The sequence below is a fragment of the Pempheris klunzingeri genome, chromosome 1, assembly GCF_042242105.1.
Source record: "Pempheris klunzingeri isolate RE-2024b chromosome 1, fPemKlu1.hap1, whole genome shotgun sequence".
NCBI lineage: Eukaryota > Metazoa > Chordata > Actinopteri > Acropomatiformes > Pempheridae > Pempheris > Pempheris klunzingeri.
The window spans coordinates 12984532-12999848 of NC_092012.1; the positions used below are offsets into that span (position 1 = coordinate 12984532).

Below are 15317 nucleotides of genomic sequence, written 5' to 3' on the forward strand. Positions count from 1 at the left end.
GCCAGACTCCCATAATTAAAGACAGGTCGTTACATTAAACATCAATTCATAAAATGTCTCATCTCACTTCCATTCTGTAATGGAAATGGACAATTGGCAGTACACACATTTGTGATTGCCCCTCCGGATGTATCATGTCTATGACTGCAAATAGAAATCTTATCTTTTGGTGAACTTTACATTAAGTATAGATAGATGTAAACATTGAAATACTTGATTGGGAATGTTCACTTCAACTTCCACTATGTTGTCATTTTAAACTCCCTCAAGTTCCCTTTAGTTTTAAAGGCTCTTAAAACATATTTTCTCAATCAGCTTCCCACTTTAGACAATGAAATCCTACACGAACACTCAAAGTTCACATTATAAGTTTCTGTATTTCTTTTTTTCTGTGCTTTTCTTACTGGTTTGAAGAAGCTCTGCTTGTAAAAGATACATTACATATTTTTTGTGCGCCAATCAGAGTCTGACAACTGTTAATGATAACTGTCAAATCAGATCATGCCACACCCACACAGTGCTGATGAAGCAGATTACGTTCTTTGCACGCTAAACTCTTAATAAATAATGAATAAAGCGATTGATTGTTTGATTGATTGTTGCTTTTTCAGTTGGATTTATTCACTATTATAGAGAAATACTTTAGCTTTCAGGTGCTTTAAAATTCACTCACTTATCCCTTTGATCGTGTAAATATCTATTTCACACTATTTTAAATATTTTTCCCCTCTCATTACACAGTATTAAGTTTGCTGCTCTGATATATTAAGACTCTTATACTGATTTTGGCTATTCTGTACGTTCCCAAAGTCTTTGCATTGCACAAACCCTTCAAGAGGTCGAGTACGACCGTGAATCTCTTGATCTAACAATGTCTAAATTGAATCTATAAATCCGATATATCTTTACTCTCTAGTTATCTCTGTCACATAAGTTCTATTTAAGGTAAATCTCTCAATAATGCATTGGTACAGCTAGACTTTTAGTGGCTTTACAGTTATGTGGAGTATAATAATGAGAATGGCTTTACTCCTGCACTACACTGCTGAGATGTGACGGGTTGCAAGAGCTAAACTCAAACGCTCAACTGCAGACGGTTTCAAAACGGATCACATGTAGCAAACGTTTGACAGACATTTTTTTTACCTTTTATGCAAGTGTAACCAAACATCATCATCATCACAAGTTATTATAATCACTCGTCAAATCTCTACACCAGGTCACTTACATTGTTAAGGACTTTTACACACACACACACACACAGAAGCTGCAGATAAGAAAACAAAAATCATCATATTGTGCATTAAAAGGACACACTACTCTGAGTGCATTAAGGAGAAATACAGTACAATCTATACCAACAGAGTGTCTAGTTTCTGTTTACAACGCTGTGCAGTGATGTATTTATACACTGTAATGGTTGGCTTGTACGACGTTGCACTGTAACAGTTAATTTGATAAGTAAGAGGTCCGTTCAGATGGGCAGCTTCTATGTAACCCTACAGTCTTTGTGTGGTCAGGAAGCCTCAGCTGATGGGATGAAAATGTTCACATTTACACACAATTGCACTCCAAATAAATATATCTATTATCAATATGCATAATAATACATTTACAGACTGCCAATTTGATATGTGTTACACCTCTATTAATCGAATATCTTTTAATTTTTTAGACTTTTTCAGAATTTTTACATTAAGTTGATACTTTTTTCAATTCATTTTTAGAATTTGTGCAAACAATACAGAGATGGATTGTAGATTCTCTTGCTGCTCATTTGTTGTTTGATATTTTGTATGACTAATCTGATGCACACTCAGGAAAATAAGTCTACTCATGTGTCGATGAATGTGTGTTTGGTTTAGGAGTATCCCTCATCCTGCCTGTATCCGTAGCCTCCTCCCTGTGCTCCCTCCTGGACGTACTCCTCTGTCTTCTCCCAACCCGAAGCCCAGCCTCCGTTCACCTGTGTGGTCGCACCGTACGATTTAGCTGGACCTCCAAAGGCACCGTAATTTTGAGTGATGTCGCCCGTCTCTTCCGCCAGCTCATCCTCATCTATGAAGCCACACTTCTCCTCGCTGGTCAGTTCTGGGTCGGCCCACGGCTGTTTTTCTCCCGACGCAAAGATCCCATAGAAGATTACACCCCCATAATGCACCATGGAGGCAATCAGGAACACATACTGCCACTCTTCTCTCGTCTACAGTGGAAAGGGACACAAAACATTGTTTTCAACCCCTTAACGGGAAGTAATTTTTTTTAATGTTTGACAATGATAATAACTCAAACCAATAATGAATTGATCCCACTAACGAGCACTGTCTGTGTGCCAGGGACGCACAGTTGTCCAGAAACACAGTTTGGGCCTCATGTTACCATGAATATACCGTATACCATCCTGCTGCCTCGAGTACTCACTAGCAAACCAGTTTATTAACATGTTTATTAATCCACAGATGAAAATAGTCCCGAACAAATTCTCACTTTTCCTCCTTTTGAGTAATGTTTGCTGAAAAAAATTTCCCAGCTGCTGTGCATTTACTAATGCATTTATTGATAAGACTTCTTAAAGCTTAACGTTGCAGCATATTAACATTTAATAAATTGTTTCTAACACACTGTAGGCCGAGTATAGTTGTACGTAGCTATAAGGTCATTTGTGTGCACATTATTTGCCAGCACTCACCTCCTATGAGGACATATTTTATATTATTACAACTGTGTTTCACTATATTGCCATTCATTGTCTGTTTATACCTCAGCCTCCACTTATGGATGCTTCATTGGAGGTGTTTATGTTGTTGATGAATACATTAGCAAACATTTATACCTGTTTACACCTACATTATAATGCTAATATATTTATATTATTATACTGCTCATGAAATGCTAAATAGTGTTGCCCACTTCTTAAAGATATATTGCACACATGAAATCAGAGTATTTTTATTGATGGCATGTTTGGTGACTGAAGAGAGAAGGCCTTACCTTGTTCTTCGTCATAGTGCCGACAATCAGCGGGCACACCATCCCAGACAGGGTACCCACACCATTAGAGATGCCCATTAGGATACTGGCATAGCGTGGAGCAATGTCCAGGTGATTGACATTAAAGCCTGATGAAGCAAAAAAAAAAAACGTGAAATGAAAATATTGTTGATAAAGTTGTGAATTAGGACAAGGCCAGGTAGCCAGATTTCAATTCCAAATTGAGTGTAACACTGTGTCAGTCACATGATAGAAGCAACAGAAGCAGGACACAGTTGTAGATAAAAGCAGCACAAGCGGTGACCATCTTGTTGCAGAAATAGGCAGCAACTCGCCACACATCCTCCCCCACCCTGACTCTGGCTGAATGAGTAAGTGTCCTCGTGAGCTGCCTCACACTGCTTGCCTGGCAAATCCCCCGGGACAGCTAGCACTGAATTATTAAACGCTCCAGGAGAAAGCTCAAGAACAACAGGCAAGAAACTGATTTTGCACACAGTCACAGACCTCTGCATCCTCTCTAGCTAAGCATGAATATGAAAAGAACTGTGAATGAATGGCTAGAGACTGCTGAAAGGTTCATCTTGGCAGTGACAATGTGCTACAAATACTATCTGCTGTTGTAAAAAAGATCACTCAGTCCTACAACATCAAAGCAGCGAATATACCACTGCTTGGGATGTAATTTCAAATACAGTCCAACTATGTTATAATGCTTTATAATACCCACACTCATGGTTACATGTTAAAAGAGTCCAACCAAGAATCCAGTCTCTACTTTAGATAAAATGTTCTCCACTTCTACATCCTGTCAACACAACACGGCGCAAGTGTTTATCATAGAAGACTTTATCAACTCTTAAATTAAAACTACATTTTAAAAATACACTGGGAGTAGCCAACAGGCTGTTATCACATATTGAATTAAAACAACAGGTTGACATTTGGACAAATGCACTCATGTTCTCTTTGGAAAAGAGTGTGATGAAAATCATTAATGCTCTCATATCTGTTTGGTCAATACTAAGCTATAGCCAGTGGACAGTTAGCTTAGTTTAGCATAAAGACTGGGAGCAGAGGTAAGCAGCTCAGTCTGGCTCCGTCCACATGTCCTCTTAGTTTTGTATGAATTAAATAAAGGAGATACAACATGTTAATTATTGAGCATTCGGGTTGCTGCTAGGAGGATTTTGTCTGTTGTGGAGAAAGCTGTTTCCCTAATTTTTAGGCAATGCTATGCTAACCATCTCACTGCCTTCAGCAATAAAGCCAATAAGAGTTGTTCCCACAAATGTCAAAGTATTATAGTATTATTAGCCTTTTAAAAATAGCACAAAGAAAAAGTACATGGACACCAATAAGTATTGTTATGAAAGGCATTCTATATATTCACATATGATAGATAATAACAAAGTAAATAGCCTTCTCCCAGATTCCTCAGATCCATTGGCCCTTCTATTGTGAAAACTATATAAAGCCACATTACATTAGCGCCAGTACAAGCAGTGATCGCATATTTTTAACTACAGGATATTATATCCCAAATCCCAAATACTTAAACTGTATTTGGATTAAGCTGAAAGTGTGTTTTACTAACCTGATATAGCAAATCCACTGAAGCCCACCGCCAGCACCAGGAAGGAGATGGCCACCCCTTTGCTGTGGGAATATCCTACCACCAGCAGCAATGTGGCCTCCATGCCAAAGCCTAACAGAGACAGACAGCAGGTCACACACACACACACACACACACACACACACACACACACACACACACACACACACACACACAAAGCCCACAGGCTGTTGGTCATCGCGGTGCCAATTGAATTAAGCATGATACATTGTCTGCACTCAATTACGTAAGTGACAGATATGAAATCAATGCGTAGTCACAATCAGTGAGTCAACTTGTGTATAAGTATCGAACAGATAGATTTTTACAAAAATATAAACACAAGCGTCTCTTAAGCAATCTGGCAGTGAAGAGTAACTGAAAAAGGGAGCAGTGTGAATCCAACACCATGAAAGTAACACCCTGTAGCTGTGCACAGAGAGGTGTGGAAAATGATATTTCATCCTCAGTTCAGACTTCTCACCTCCACAGTTCATGATTTTCCTGACATTGGTAGTTGACAGGATGTTCTTGCTGCGTAGATGGTCGGCCAGCTGGCCGCCGATGGGCACAATGATAGTCATCACCAAATGGGGCAGGGCAGACAGTATTCCAACCTAGAAACAGAAAATAAAAAAATAAAATCAGGCGCAGTGTGATATGGCAGCACAATGAACATATTATTCCTTTTTGAGGAAAAAGGGTGGCTGTTTCATTGCATTGTAGGGTCGTAGTCTCTCTTTTCCAGTTTCACTGATCACCCAGTTCGTGCTCCATGTTTGTCACCTCCCCCCCTCACTAGTGTTGTAAGCCCACCTTGCTTATCTCAAAGCCGAAAACTTCCTCAAAGTATGCAGGCTGGCTAATCAGCAGCAGGTAAAACGTCCAGCTCCTGCAGAAATTGGCCACGATGATTGCATAGACAGGCATAGAGGTAAAGAACTTCCTCCAAGGCGTCTTGAATTTCTGGAATAGATATCACAAAGAACTGACTTTTACACACACATATACATATATATTTATATATATTGCATTACATGTCTAATAGTGTTTCTCTGACAAAAGAAAAAAGGGCAATGGGAATGCATTGTGATCTGTTGGTAGCTCTAGTATCCTTGGGTGACATAAATTATATTTGTCTTTCTTAAGTCTGGGTTGTTATTTAAAGGGTATCACCTCACCTCAGAGGGACCCGTTAGCTTGGCACTCTCCCCAATGCTCTCCTCAATGTAGCAGCGTTCCTCATCAGTGATGGTGGGATGTTCAGCCGGGCTCTCGTAAGACACGAGGACCCAGAACATATACCATAGTATGCCAAAGCTTCCTGCAAACCAGAGACAGATTACATGTCAGAGCTTTAGATAATTACAGATGAAGTGCAGCAGCTAATTTTGACCTCGGCAAAATACAGTACACACACACACACACACACACACACACACACGCACTCACACACAGTGTTTGGCAGCCTGATCTTTCCAAAAGGCCTGAGAGAATAAAACCCAGACAGCAAAGCTAACTGTATTCAGTCCAGAGAGGGATGAGGGGGGTTATTTATTGACACACCCAAACATCAGGGGGAGGAAATCAATGCTTGGTCTGCCTGAATAAATCCATTTGACTTTCACTGGACTCTCAGTGACAAACTCTTTAAAAAACACTTTTGACAAACACATTGTAAATTTCCCCGTCGTGGGACGAATAAAGGAATATCCTATCTTATATATATACTTTTTGCCATCATTAGCACCACAGAATTTCATCTCCAATACTTCCATGCAACGACACACACACACACACACACACATATATCACATGCAAGCCATCATCGATCAATCTTACCATAGAGATAGAACACAGAGGACCAGCCTGAGTACTGAACCAGGATCCCAGCCAGAGGCATCGCTATCACAGCACCAGCATAAGAGCCTGACAGCCGGCGAGACAAGCGAGTCAAAACACGGAAGCTCAGATTTCTTGCTCAATATAGTTATAAGCAACACATTGGTTCTGATCCTAATTTATAAATGAAAATAGGGGAAATTGAGAAATTACCACAGAATGAGATGGTGGCCAGACGACTCCTTTCCAGCGGAGGAGCCCACTTACTCCAGATGCCGTGACAGGCCGGGTAGGTCACTCCCTAAACACAGCACACAGCAACAGTCTGTATTAGTTCATGATGAAGAAACATGCAGACACACTGAGCAGCAGACTGGGACCCCGTGTGCTTTGGCCTATTGTTTTGAAGCATACCAGGAGTTAGTAGGGGATTGGCTTGCACAGGCACGATCATTTAAAGCTATGATTGTGTTAAAATAAATATTTGTACAGTGACCAAATCATAAACTGTGTGCATATACTAGTTTGCACCCATTTTGATGGATCCAATCCTGTACTGTTCCAATAAATAATGGTCTCAAAATCTGTATATGAGCTGACATAAAACACACCCCAATGTGCGCATTGGTTTCAAACATCATAATGGTATTATAATGCTTTATTTTGGGATTATTCGAGTTTACTGTGTTCTAATAATCTATGAGGAAATACCCTTTTAGGTGCGAACATGTGATAACAGACAATGATGCAATAACTAACAAAAATTAACATTTTCACCCTTGTAATTAACATGAAAAAACTGCACAGAGCCGTGAGTAAAGGCGACCTGATGAGCTGTTCATGGAGCAAAGTGGCCCTGCAGCTATTAAATGTTCATCAGCTACTAATTTGAACAAACTGTGTTGATGTAATAATGAATTCCACATGGACTTTTCTTATGAGAGCAGTGCAGCTTTAAGGGATGAAATATTAGATTGGATAATATTTGACTGTTTTAATTTACTCTAAAAGCTAAAATTCAACCACTAATAAAGATGTGCTACAACATTTTATATGATGCTGATTAAAGAATTTACTACTGTAATGAGTGTTTGGTGCCATTTGTCCAAAAATACGGAAAAAAGATAGAAGGTCACCAGCCACACATTCACCCATCATAAAAATGATCTATTTATACAAATGATGCAAACCAACAGCTTCATCTTTATTATGTGTCTGATATACTGTATTTGCATATGTGAGAACCGCAGTGTCCACTTTCTGTAGTTTATATGCCAAGATTTACTACACAGCAGGCAGATATCTGGGTGTCATGTTTCACTATGAAACCAAAGGGCTGAAGTGCTTTCGCCTATCAGCATTTTCCTTTGCATCTATCTATACACAGGCACTTTGCTGTTGTGTTTCCAGGATACAAAGCGTGACAGCAATAAAAAATAAAAAAAAGGCCTGGACAATCCCACAAACACTCAGCTGTAGTGGACCAGATCAATACGGCTCATCTCACATTTCCTCTGGCTGAATATCCAGTGCACATTAGAGTCTTTCCTTTGCTTCCTCATGTGAAGTCAGATTTGCAGGAAGCCCCTTTGTATGGTGTTACTGCCAACCCCCAGCTACTGCTATAATAACACACTCTGGTTTCCATCAAAGAGCACAGAGGTTTTAAAATGTTTAGACGTTTAGGTGGTACTATCCTCTTACCTCCACCAACCCTTGTAATATCCTCACAAAGATGACACACCCATAATGGACTCTTGCAGCCGAGGGAATGAACATGTTGAGAGTTGAGGTCAGGACAATGGCTGCACCGAATACCCTGAAAAAGATAAGATATATGTTAAAAATAGCATTACGACGCTCGTTATCATTTCAACTGAACTGCATGTGTCATTAACATGATTCAGCTTTGTGCCATGGAGACAAGGAACGGTGCATTGATCACATTAGATATATCAAACTGGATGCTTTTTTAACAAAAATACTAACATATAATTGGCCCTGATTTTTTTTTAAATCATACTTTACTCTAAAATCATTCATAAACACGTAATCAGTTTATTTTATGTGAGTACCTGATACAGGAGAGTTTAATCATCGGTGGAACCAACAGGTCACTTAGTGACGCAGTTGTGTCCTCGGCTCTGATTGGCCCTGAACCACAAACCGCTCTTCTGACGTCATAGGAATAAATATTTCAAGCGCAGACGTTATACGAACGGTCACGTCGATACGTATATGTTGCTTAGCAACCGTCCAATCGTACAGAAATATTTTTCCACGAAGAAACGTGTTTGGTTTTAATTTAACGTCGAAATAGACGCAACAGAAGATTTATTCATCACTTCTTTTTTTTTTCCTTTTACAATATTTTCATATTAAACGCAGACAGGAAGCTAAGGCAAAAACAGGTTGAGGTTTCTTCCGTGTTTTCGTCATTAAAGATAGACGGAAGGAAACATCTTTTAGATTTTATTTATCTATTTATTTTATTTTAAATTTTTTTTTTACCGCGGGGGAGCAGCTGAGCAAGTGAGATGAGGCGCGTGCAGGGGAGGGCCATAAACACCGGGCTGTTTCTCATTTCTGTCACGTTCACCCGCCCCTCTCATCCGCACGCGGGGGGCAGACCCTAATCCGGCTGAGACCACTGTTGGGCACGAGACCAATTGATTCGATTATTACATCCTCGTGTCAATCAACAGGGCGAGAATCAGACAGGGAAATAAACATTAGGGGAAAAAATAGACTGGCATGCATTGAAAGTGGGCTTCAGCAGGTAGAATATAGCTGGTTATGCTTTTTGATAATTTCTGTTGGGAAATGTTACGCTTTTATTTGTCTGTTAGATTATAAACGTGCATGAGGGTGGAGAAAATCTGGGCCTCTGGTGTTATGGATGGAACCACTTCGCCTTTATGGTCGTTTCACTAATAAAATTAGCCAGTGTACGTTCCAGCATTCACTCTCTAAATGCGCATTAAATGTGCATAAACATCAGATTATGGTCTGGTGTCTGTAATATAGCGGGATGATGCATTGGCAGAGCTCCTGTGAATGAAAGCCCTTGGCGCAGAGGCAGGGTCTGGTCTCTGCGCCCTGAGGAGCGGCAGATTAGACCCGGCTCCCCCCGGGGAGCTCATTAACAGGTGGCAGAGAGCCCTGACACCGGGAGTCGCAGGCCTGCCAGCCCGGTGGCCTCCCTGCAGCCCTGCATCCCTTCAGAGCTGCTGCCTTTATGACTCTGACTGAGACATGTTCATCCAATTCATTATTCACACCACAATGACGCCATTTTTTTTAAATGTCTGTCTTTGGCTGTGCTCGATTCTTTTAATTTCCTTCTTTAATTTTTTTCTTTATTCATTTTTTTTTTTTTTTTTTTTTACTGAATTCATTCTTGTCACCATATGTTCATTTTCGTTTCCTGCGTATTAATATTCTTTTTTTTTTTTTAAATAACACAGAAACAAAACAATAAAAGGGAGTGAGAGGAAGAGTCACGCCAACTGTTCAGCTAATAATGATCATCTGCTGAAGGAGCGTGGCTGTGTGTGTGTGTGTGTGTGTGTGTGTGTGTGTGTGGTGATTCACGGGGAGAGCAGCCTACCTGTTTGCTGCCAGCCTGGAGGAGATGTATCCTCCCGGGATCTGTGTCACGATGTAGCCCCAGAAAAAGGATCCGTGAATCAGTCCCACCGTCTCTGGATCCCAGTTGAACTTGGCTTTCTGGTTTTATGATATAGAAAACGAAACCAGTAAATAAAAATAATAAATAAAACAGTGGCCTTGAATATTGTTATTGTTAAATGAGGATACTGCATTTTTGGCTCTATGATTTAAAAAAAAAAAAGGGAAAGAAAAGCATTTATTCTCTGAGTGGATTGATGTAAAGACAGGCCTGCTTGTTAAAGGCCTGAAACGGTTTATTTCGATCAGATGACATTGATCTGATCACAAAAATCATTCATGTGTTCTGCACGTCACAGAAACACTACAGGGAAGATGTGTGAAATGTAAACAGCTGTGCGTGTTGAATCATTTGGTTAATATTTGGCCTAAATGCAAAAATCATAAATATATGCATCCCTTTTATCCAAATATACAATAGCCTATGAGGGTTATTATGAATTCACATATTAAGTCATATTCTTACACCTTTGTCTCCCTTTTTACTTACATATTACTAACTTATCAATACATATTTGCATTTTATGCAAAATGATGATGCCAAGTCCAAGTCAAATGTCTATGTTTGGAAAAACGTTACATCTCGACATGATTCAGACCACACTAACAGGACACAGAGATTCATTTGATCTTTTTAAAGCTGAATCATGTTAGAAAAGCTATTGACAGCAACATCTCTATGGCGCATTAATGACAAGGGCGTGTTTTGGAATATCACACGCCCATTAGAGGATTCCTTACGCACAAATATCCTCTTAAATTCCACTGAAACCATCCATAATTATTGGGGACTTCTTAAGATTTAGGAGGTGATTTGTGGCCTTTAACGACAGCAGGCCTTACAGCATGCTGTATTACATGTGTGGAGGCATTAATTGTCCCCTGGTTGTTTTTTCTTGCAGAAATAAGACGCATCTTATGTCGTTGTACTCTAAATCATCTTTGCGTCAGAGACGCACGCCGTCGTCGTCGCCACACCTCTTTGATGATGATCTTGCCGTTCTGGTGGATGGTGCTGTTGTTGACCATGCCCACTATGGCCACGCCCAGGTTACACCGGATACCGAAGGAGATGCAGAAGCCCAGGCCGCTCATGATGGCGATGATGTAGCGGCGGGGCAGACCGAAGCAGTTGCAGTCGCACAGCGGGGGTTTCTTCTCCGCGGCCTCCCGGGGCCGCCCATCCTCCGTCAGCTCGATCACCTCCCCGGTTTTCTGCCTCCTCTCCATCACCCTGCAACAGCCAGGTGAGGACAGTGTCTTGGCAGGTGTCCCCCAGTAAAACATCATCACATGAGATCTGGATGATGATGATGATGATGCGCCCTTTAAAAATCTAATATCTCCAAGTAGGCCAATCTATATTTCCATTTATTTCCATTTAGTATTAATTTTTCATCACGGGCACTTGGGTGGTGTGTATATATATGTATGTGTGTGTGTGTGTGTGTGTGTGTGTCTGAGATTTCCTGTTATTTCAGTCAGGAAAATGCAGGATGTTCTTGCACAATCACCTACATCAGGCAGCCGTGCAGGAGCAGAGGCCTCCACACTGTATTTTCCACTGGAGGAAATGTGTGTGTGTCTTAAGGAGCGACACGCCTATGAGGCTCCAGTCACATGGCTCAAAGAGACACGAATTAAAAAGCAAATACGTTCGTCTGGATTTGAGCTCGATAAAACAACAGTGACACGAAGATGGAGACAAACTGCTGGGAGCGGGGAGAGGGCGAACACGTTCCTGACTGTACCGCATTGCAGCAGCCCACTCACTTTCACACTCATTAGCATTCACGGGACCGAGCAGCAGCAGCTCCAGCCTCCAGACACACGTCTGTGGGCATTCCTCAAAGTCCCCCCCCCCCCCCTCCATTTTTTTTTTTTCCTTTTTTTTCTCCTGGAAAGTCACATTTAATCACCACAAGCTGTTTATCCAAATTCAAGATGTGAAAAATCCAAACCCTTAAATTCCTGTGTCTGCAAACGGATGAAAAGCAACAAGGCGAATTAATTTATAGGAGAAAATGAATCGAATAAATTAGAAACTGATGTGTGACTCGTAGTAGAGTCAAAGGCCTGATTTTGATTGGTTGTGTCTGAGAAAAAATACAGAATTAATGCGATTTTAGCCTCAGTGGAGCCAAACTTCTGCTGCGCCTCAGTAAATTTGCATCAGTTTTTACTGGATTCATTCTTCAGATTTGAGGGAATTCAGAAGGGACGATGCCCCCCAAAAATGCGTAAAAAGACACGAAAAGCGAATTCACGAGGGAATAAACCAGATATAACTGGAACATTTCGTTTTATTCAGCAGCACGTGCAGAAACTAGTAAAGGTGCCTCAAAGAAACGCCACATAATTCCTGTCAGCGGCCAGACTGATGGTTTAAAAATCAATTTCAGACATCACGCGTGCGTCACTGCTTTTACAGATAACATGAAATGCATCCGAAATTATGAATGAACCCCCAACACGAAAAAAAAAAAAATTACGCGTGGCCTGCACGTCCTGTATAACCTGTGTGCTAATGAGATTCAGGTACAGGCCCCGCATCAGGATGGACCCAGTGTGTGCAGCTGTCACACACACACACACACACACACACACACACACACACACACACACTTGATTGCATAATTTTCCTCTCACTTCTAGAGGCGTGACTAAAGACGCCTGCAAGTTGCAAAACATTTTTTCGGTGACCTGCAGACTTGCACACCACCCTGACTCATGTCTGCTTAAATCAACTCATAATCACACTTCCACGCGTGGTCATTACCACGCACCACTCAGGATTACAAAAAAAAAAAAAAAATCAACCCAGTCTTACCTGTGCATCTGACCCAGGGCCTTCCCCGCAAATTCCTTCACCCCCGCCGCTGCTCTCATCTTCACTGACTCCATATCCAGTTTCTGTGTGTTAGAGGCCTGTTTCTCAATATTACTTTACTGCCTAATCGTCATGTTACGGCGCAGGATGGCCGACTGCAGCGGCTACAAGGAAAAACAACTAACCAAGTTATGATAAACGTGAGTCCTGGGGGAGAGGGGGGGTTGGTTGGGGGGGGGGGGGGGGGGGGGTGGCGATCCAAAAGAACGCGTCTAATTTTCACGATGAAAGCGCAAAAGCGAAAACACCTCCGCGCAAAGAATCAAGCGAGCTGCGCGCCTTCGTCCACCAGCTCATCTCCTGCCTGGCGTACAGTAGCCATCACGACGAAAAACAAAAAGGAGTGAAATTGATCGCCAGCGTCGCGCAGAGCTGTGGACTCCGTGTCCGCAACAACAAAAAGGGAGAGGGAGAGAGAGAGAGAGTGTGTGTGTGTGAGGGAGAGAGAGGGGGAGAATGAATAGATTTTTTCGTTCTTTCAAAAAAAAAAAAAAAAGAGGCTCAAAGTTATTTAGAAAAAAAAAAGAAAAAGATTAAAAAAAAAAAAGAAGAAGTGGGTGTTTTGGAGTGGCTTCAATAAATCAAAGAGGGAGTGAGAGGCTGGATCGTGTTTCCTGTGGTGAGCGCAGGTTCATCTGACGTCGTGTTCAGCACCGAGGTCAGCGACAGCAGCTCCAGCGTTCAAACATCTGGCCAGCTGCAAACACAGGCCACGATGATGTATATATATACATATATGTATGTATGTATGTGTACATGCTGGTATATATGAGGCTGTTTCTGGCATATTTCATATAAAAGTTGCGGATCGAAATGCTTTGTGTCGCAGCCTAAATGCTGTGAGATGTAACACAAGTCTTATTCGATTGTGCATATTTTTATTTTGGCGTTTTAGACTTAAATTGTATTTAATATATATACATATATATATATATATATATATATATACAAGTACAGTCGATCCCATGAATGAAAGCAGCAGCCCTCCTGAGGGCGGTGCTATGGAAACCAAATGAGCAGGAGTGGACCCCCCCCCCCCCACACACACACACACACACACACACACACAACAAGCTCCTCTCCTCAACACAGGAATACATCAATAATTTAAGCGTCTCCCATATCCCCCCCCCCCCCCCCCCCCCCCCCCCCCAGTCCTCCCGACAGCCACATCTTCCCACAGAGGCAGGAACAAAAATTTAGGAAGCTTTTTTTAAATATTTAATGAGGTTTCAAAAAGATATCATCTGACAACTGTCCCTCAACAGCGTTTGCAGACCAAATGTAGCCAAATAATAAAAAGGCTTCAACTACAATAATAATAATGATAATAATAATAATAATAAGTATAATAATGATTGAAGTAGAAGAAAATGAAAAACCTTAACTCAGCCTGTAGATGTTAGATGTGTGATTAGAGGATAAAAGAGAGAAGAGAAAAGCGATCAGTGTCTTTCTCGTCATTTGTTGGTATTGGGCACCATCTGGTGGTCACACATGGCACTGCACTACATTCATATTTCAATTTTGTTGATTCTTTTCCGGCTTTGTGTGTATTATTGTCATATATTTCCCTAGAATATGTATGTATTTTGTTATATTGTGTTTTATATACTCTTCTTAAACCCCCCCTCCACTTCCACTATTTTGACTGTCTAATTCTCGTGGGAGTGTGACCTGTGCAGAGTGCTGCATGTGTCAGGTGTGACACTAGGAGGCTGTTTTCACATCCATCTGCTGAAGGTGTAAAGAAGTATCTTTACAAGTATCTTTTTTTTTTTTTACGTCTCCAAACATGTCTAGAGGGGATCTTTGCGTCAGGGGAAGGTCATTTTCCTGACTTCGCCCGTCACATCTTTTTACTTTGTGTGGCAGGTGAGTTCGAGGCAGCAAATACCATTCAATTAAAAAAAAACTGTTCATAGATTTACTGAAAGAAAATCAGACACATGAGATCAGTGGCATGAGTCCTGGCTGATTTAACTGAGAATCCGCAGGTGAGCGGGAATGGGATGAGTAAGAAGTGAAGGCAGGCAGGTATGGAGAAGGGTTCAGGTACTAGTTTCAAGGTAAGGGGTTACAGGACTCTGGATTCAGCAGGTGGAAAACAGTGGCATGAAACAACAATGACAATCTAGCCACTGACCATGGAAAAGGTCCTATAACCTGATGGAGGAATGAGACATGGGTGACCAGAGGCCACCTGGTGGACAGGTGGAGACCTGCATGGTGAGCTAATATGGATGCAGGCGCCTGGGGGTGTGGGAATGTGGCTGAAAGGAGGGATGG

General features: G+C 41.3%; 1 protein-coding gene across 1 annotated transcript; it reads right to left on the bottom strand.

Annotated features, from left to right (window-relative positions):
- Positions 1 to 1861: 1861 nt before the first annotated feature.
- On the bottom strand, positions 1862 to 13042 carry slc17a6b (solute carrier family 17 member 6b). Its single transcript, XM_070829505.1, has 12 exons — positions 12969 to 13042; positions 11117 to 11372; positions 10059 to 10177; positions 8153 to 8267; positions 6662 to 6749; positions 6449 to 6535; positions 5788 to 5930; positions 5423 to 5572; positions 5091 to 5223; positions 4589 to 4699; positions 2992 to 3119; positions 1862 to 2203 (listed from the first exon to the last, which is right to left on the bottom strand). Exons 1-12 carry the CDS (start codon positions 13040 to 13042, stop codon positions 1862 to 1864), a joined length of 1746 nt encoding a protein of 581 aa, XP_070685606.1.
- Between the last annotated feature and the right edge of the window lie 2275 nt (positions 13043 to 15317).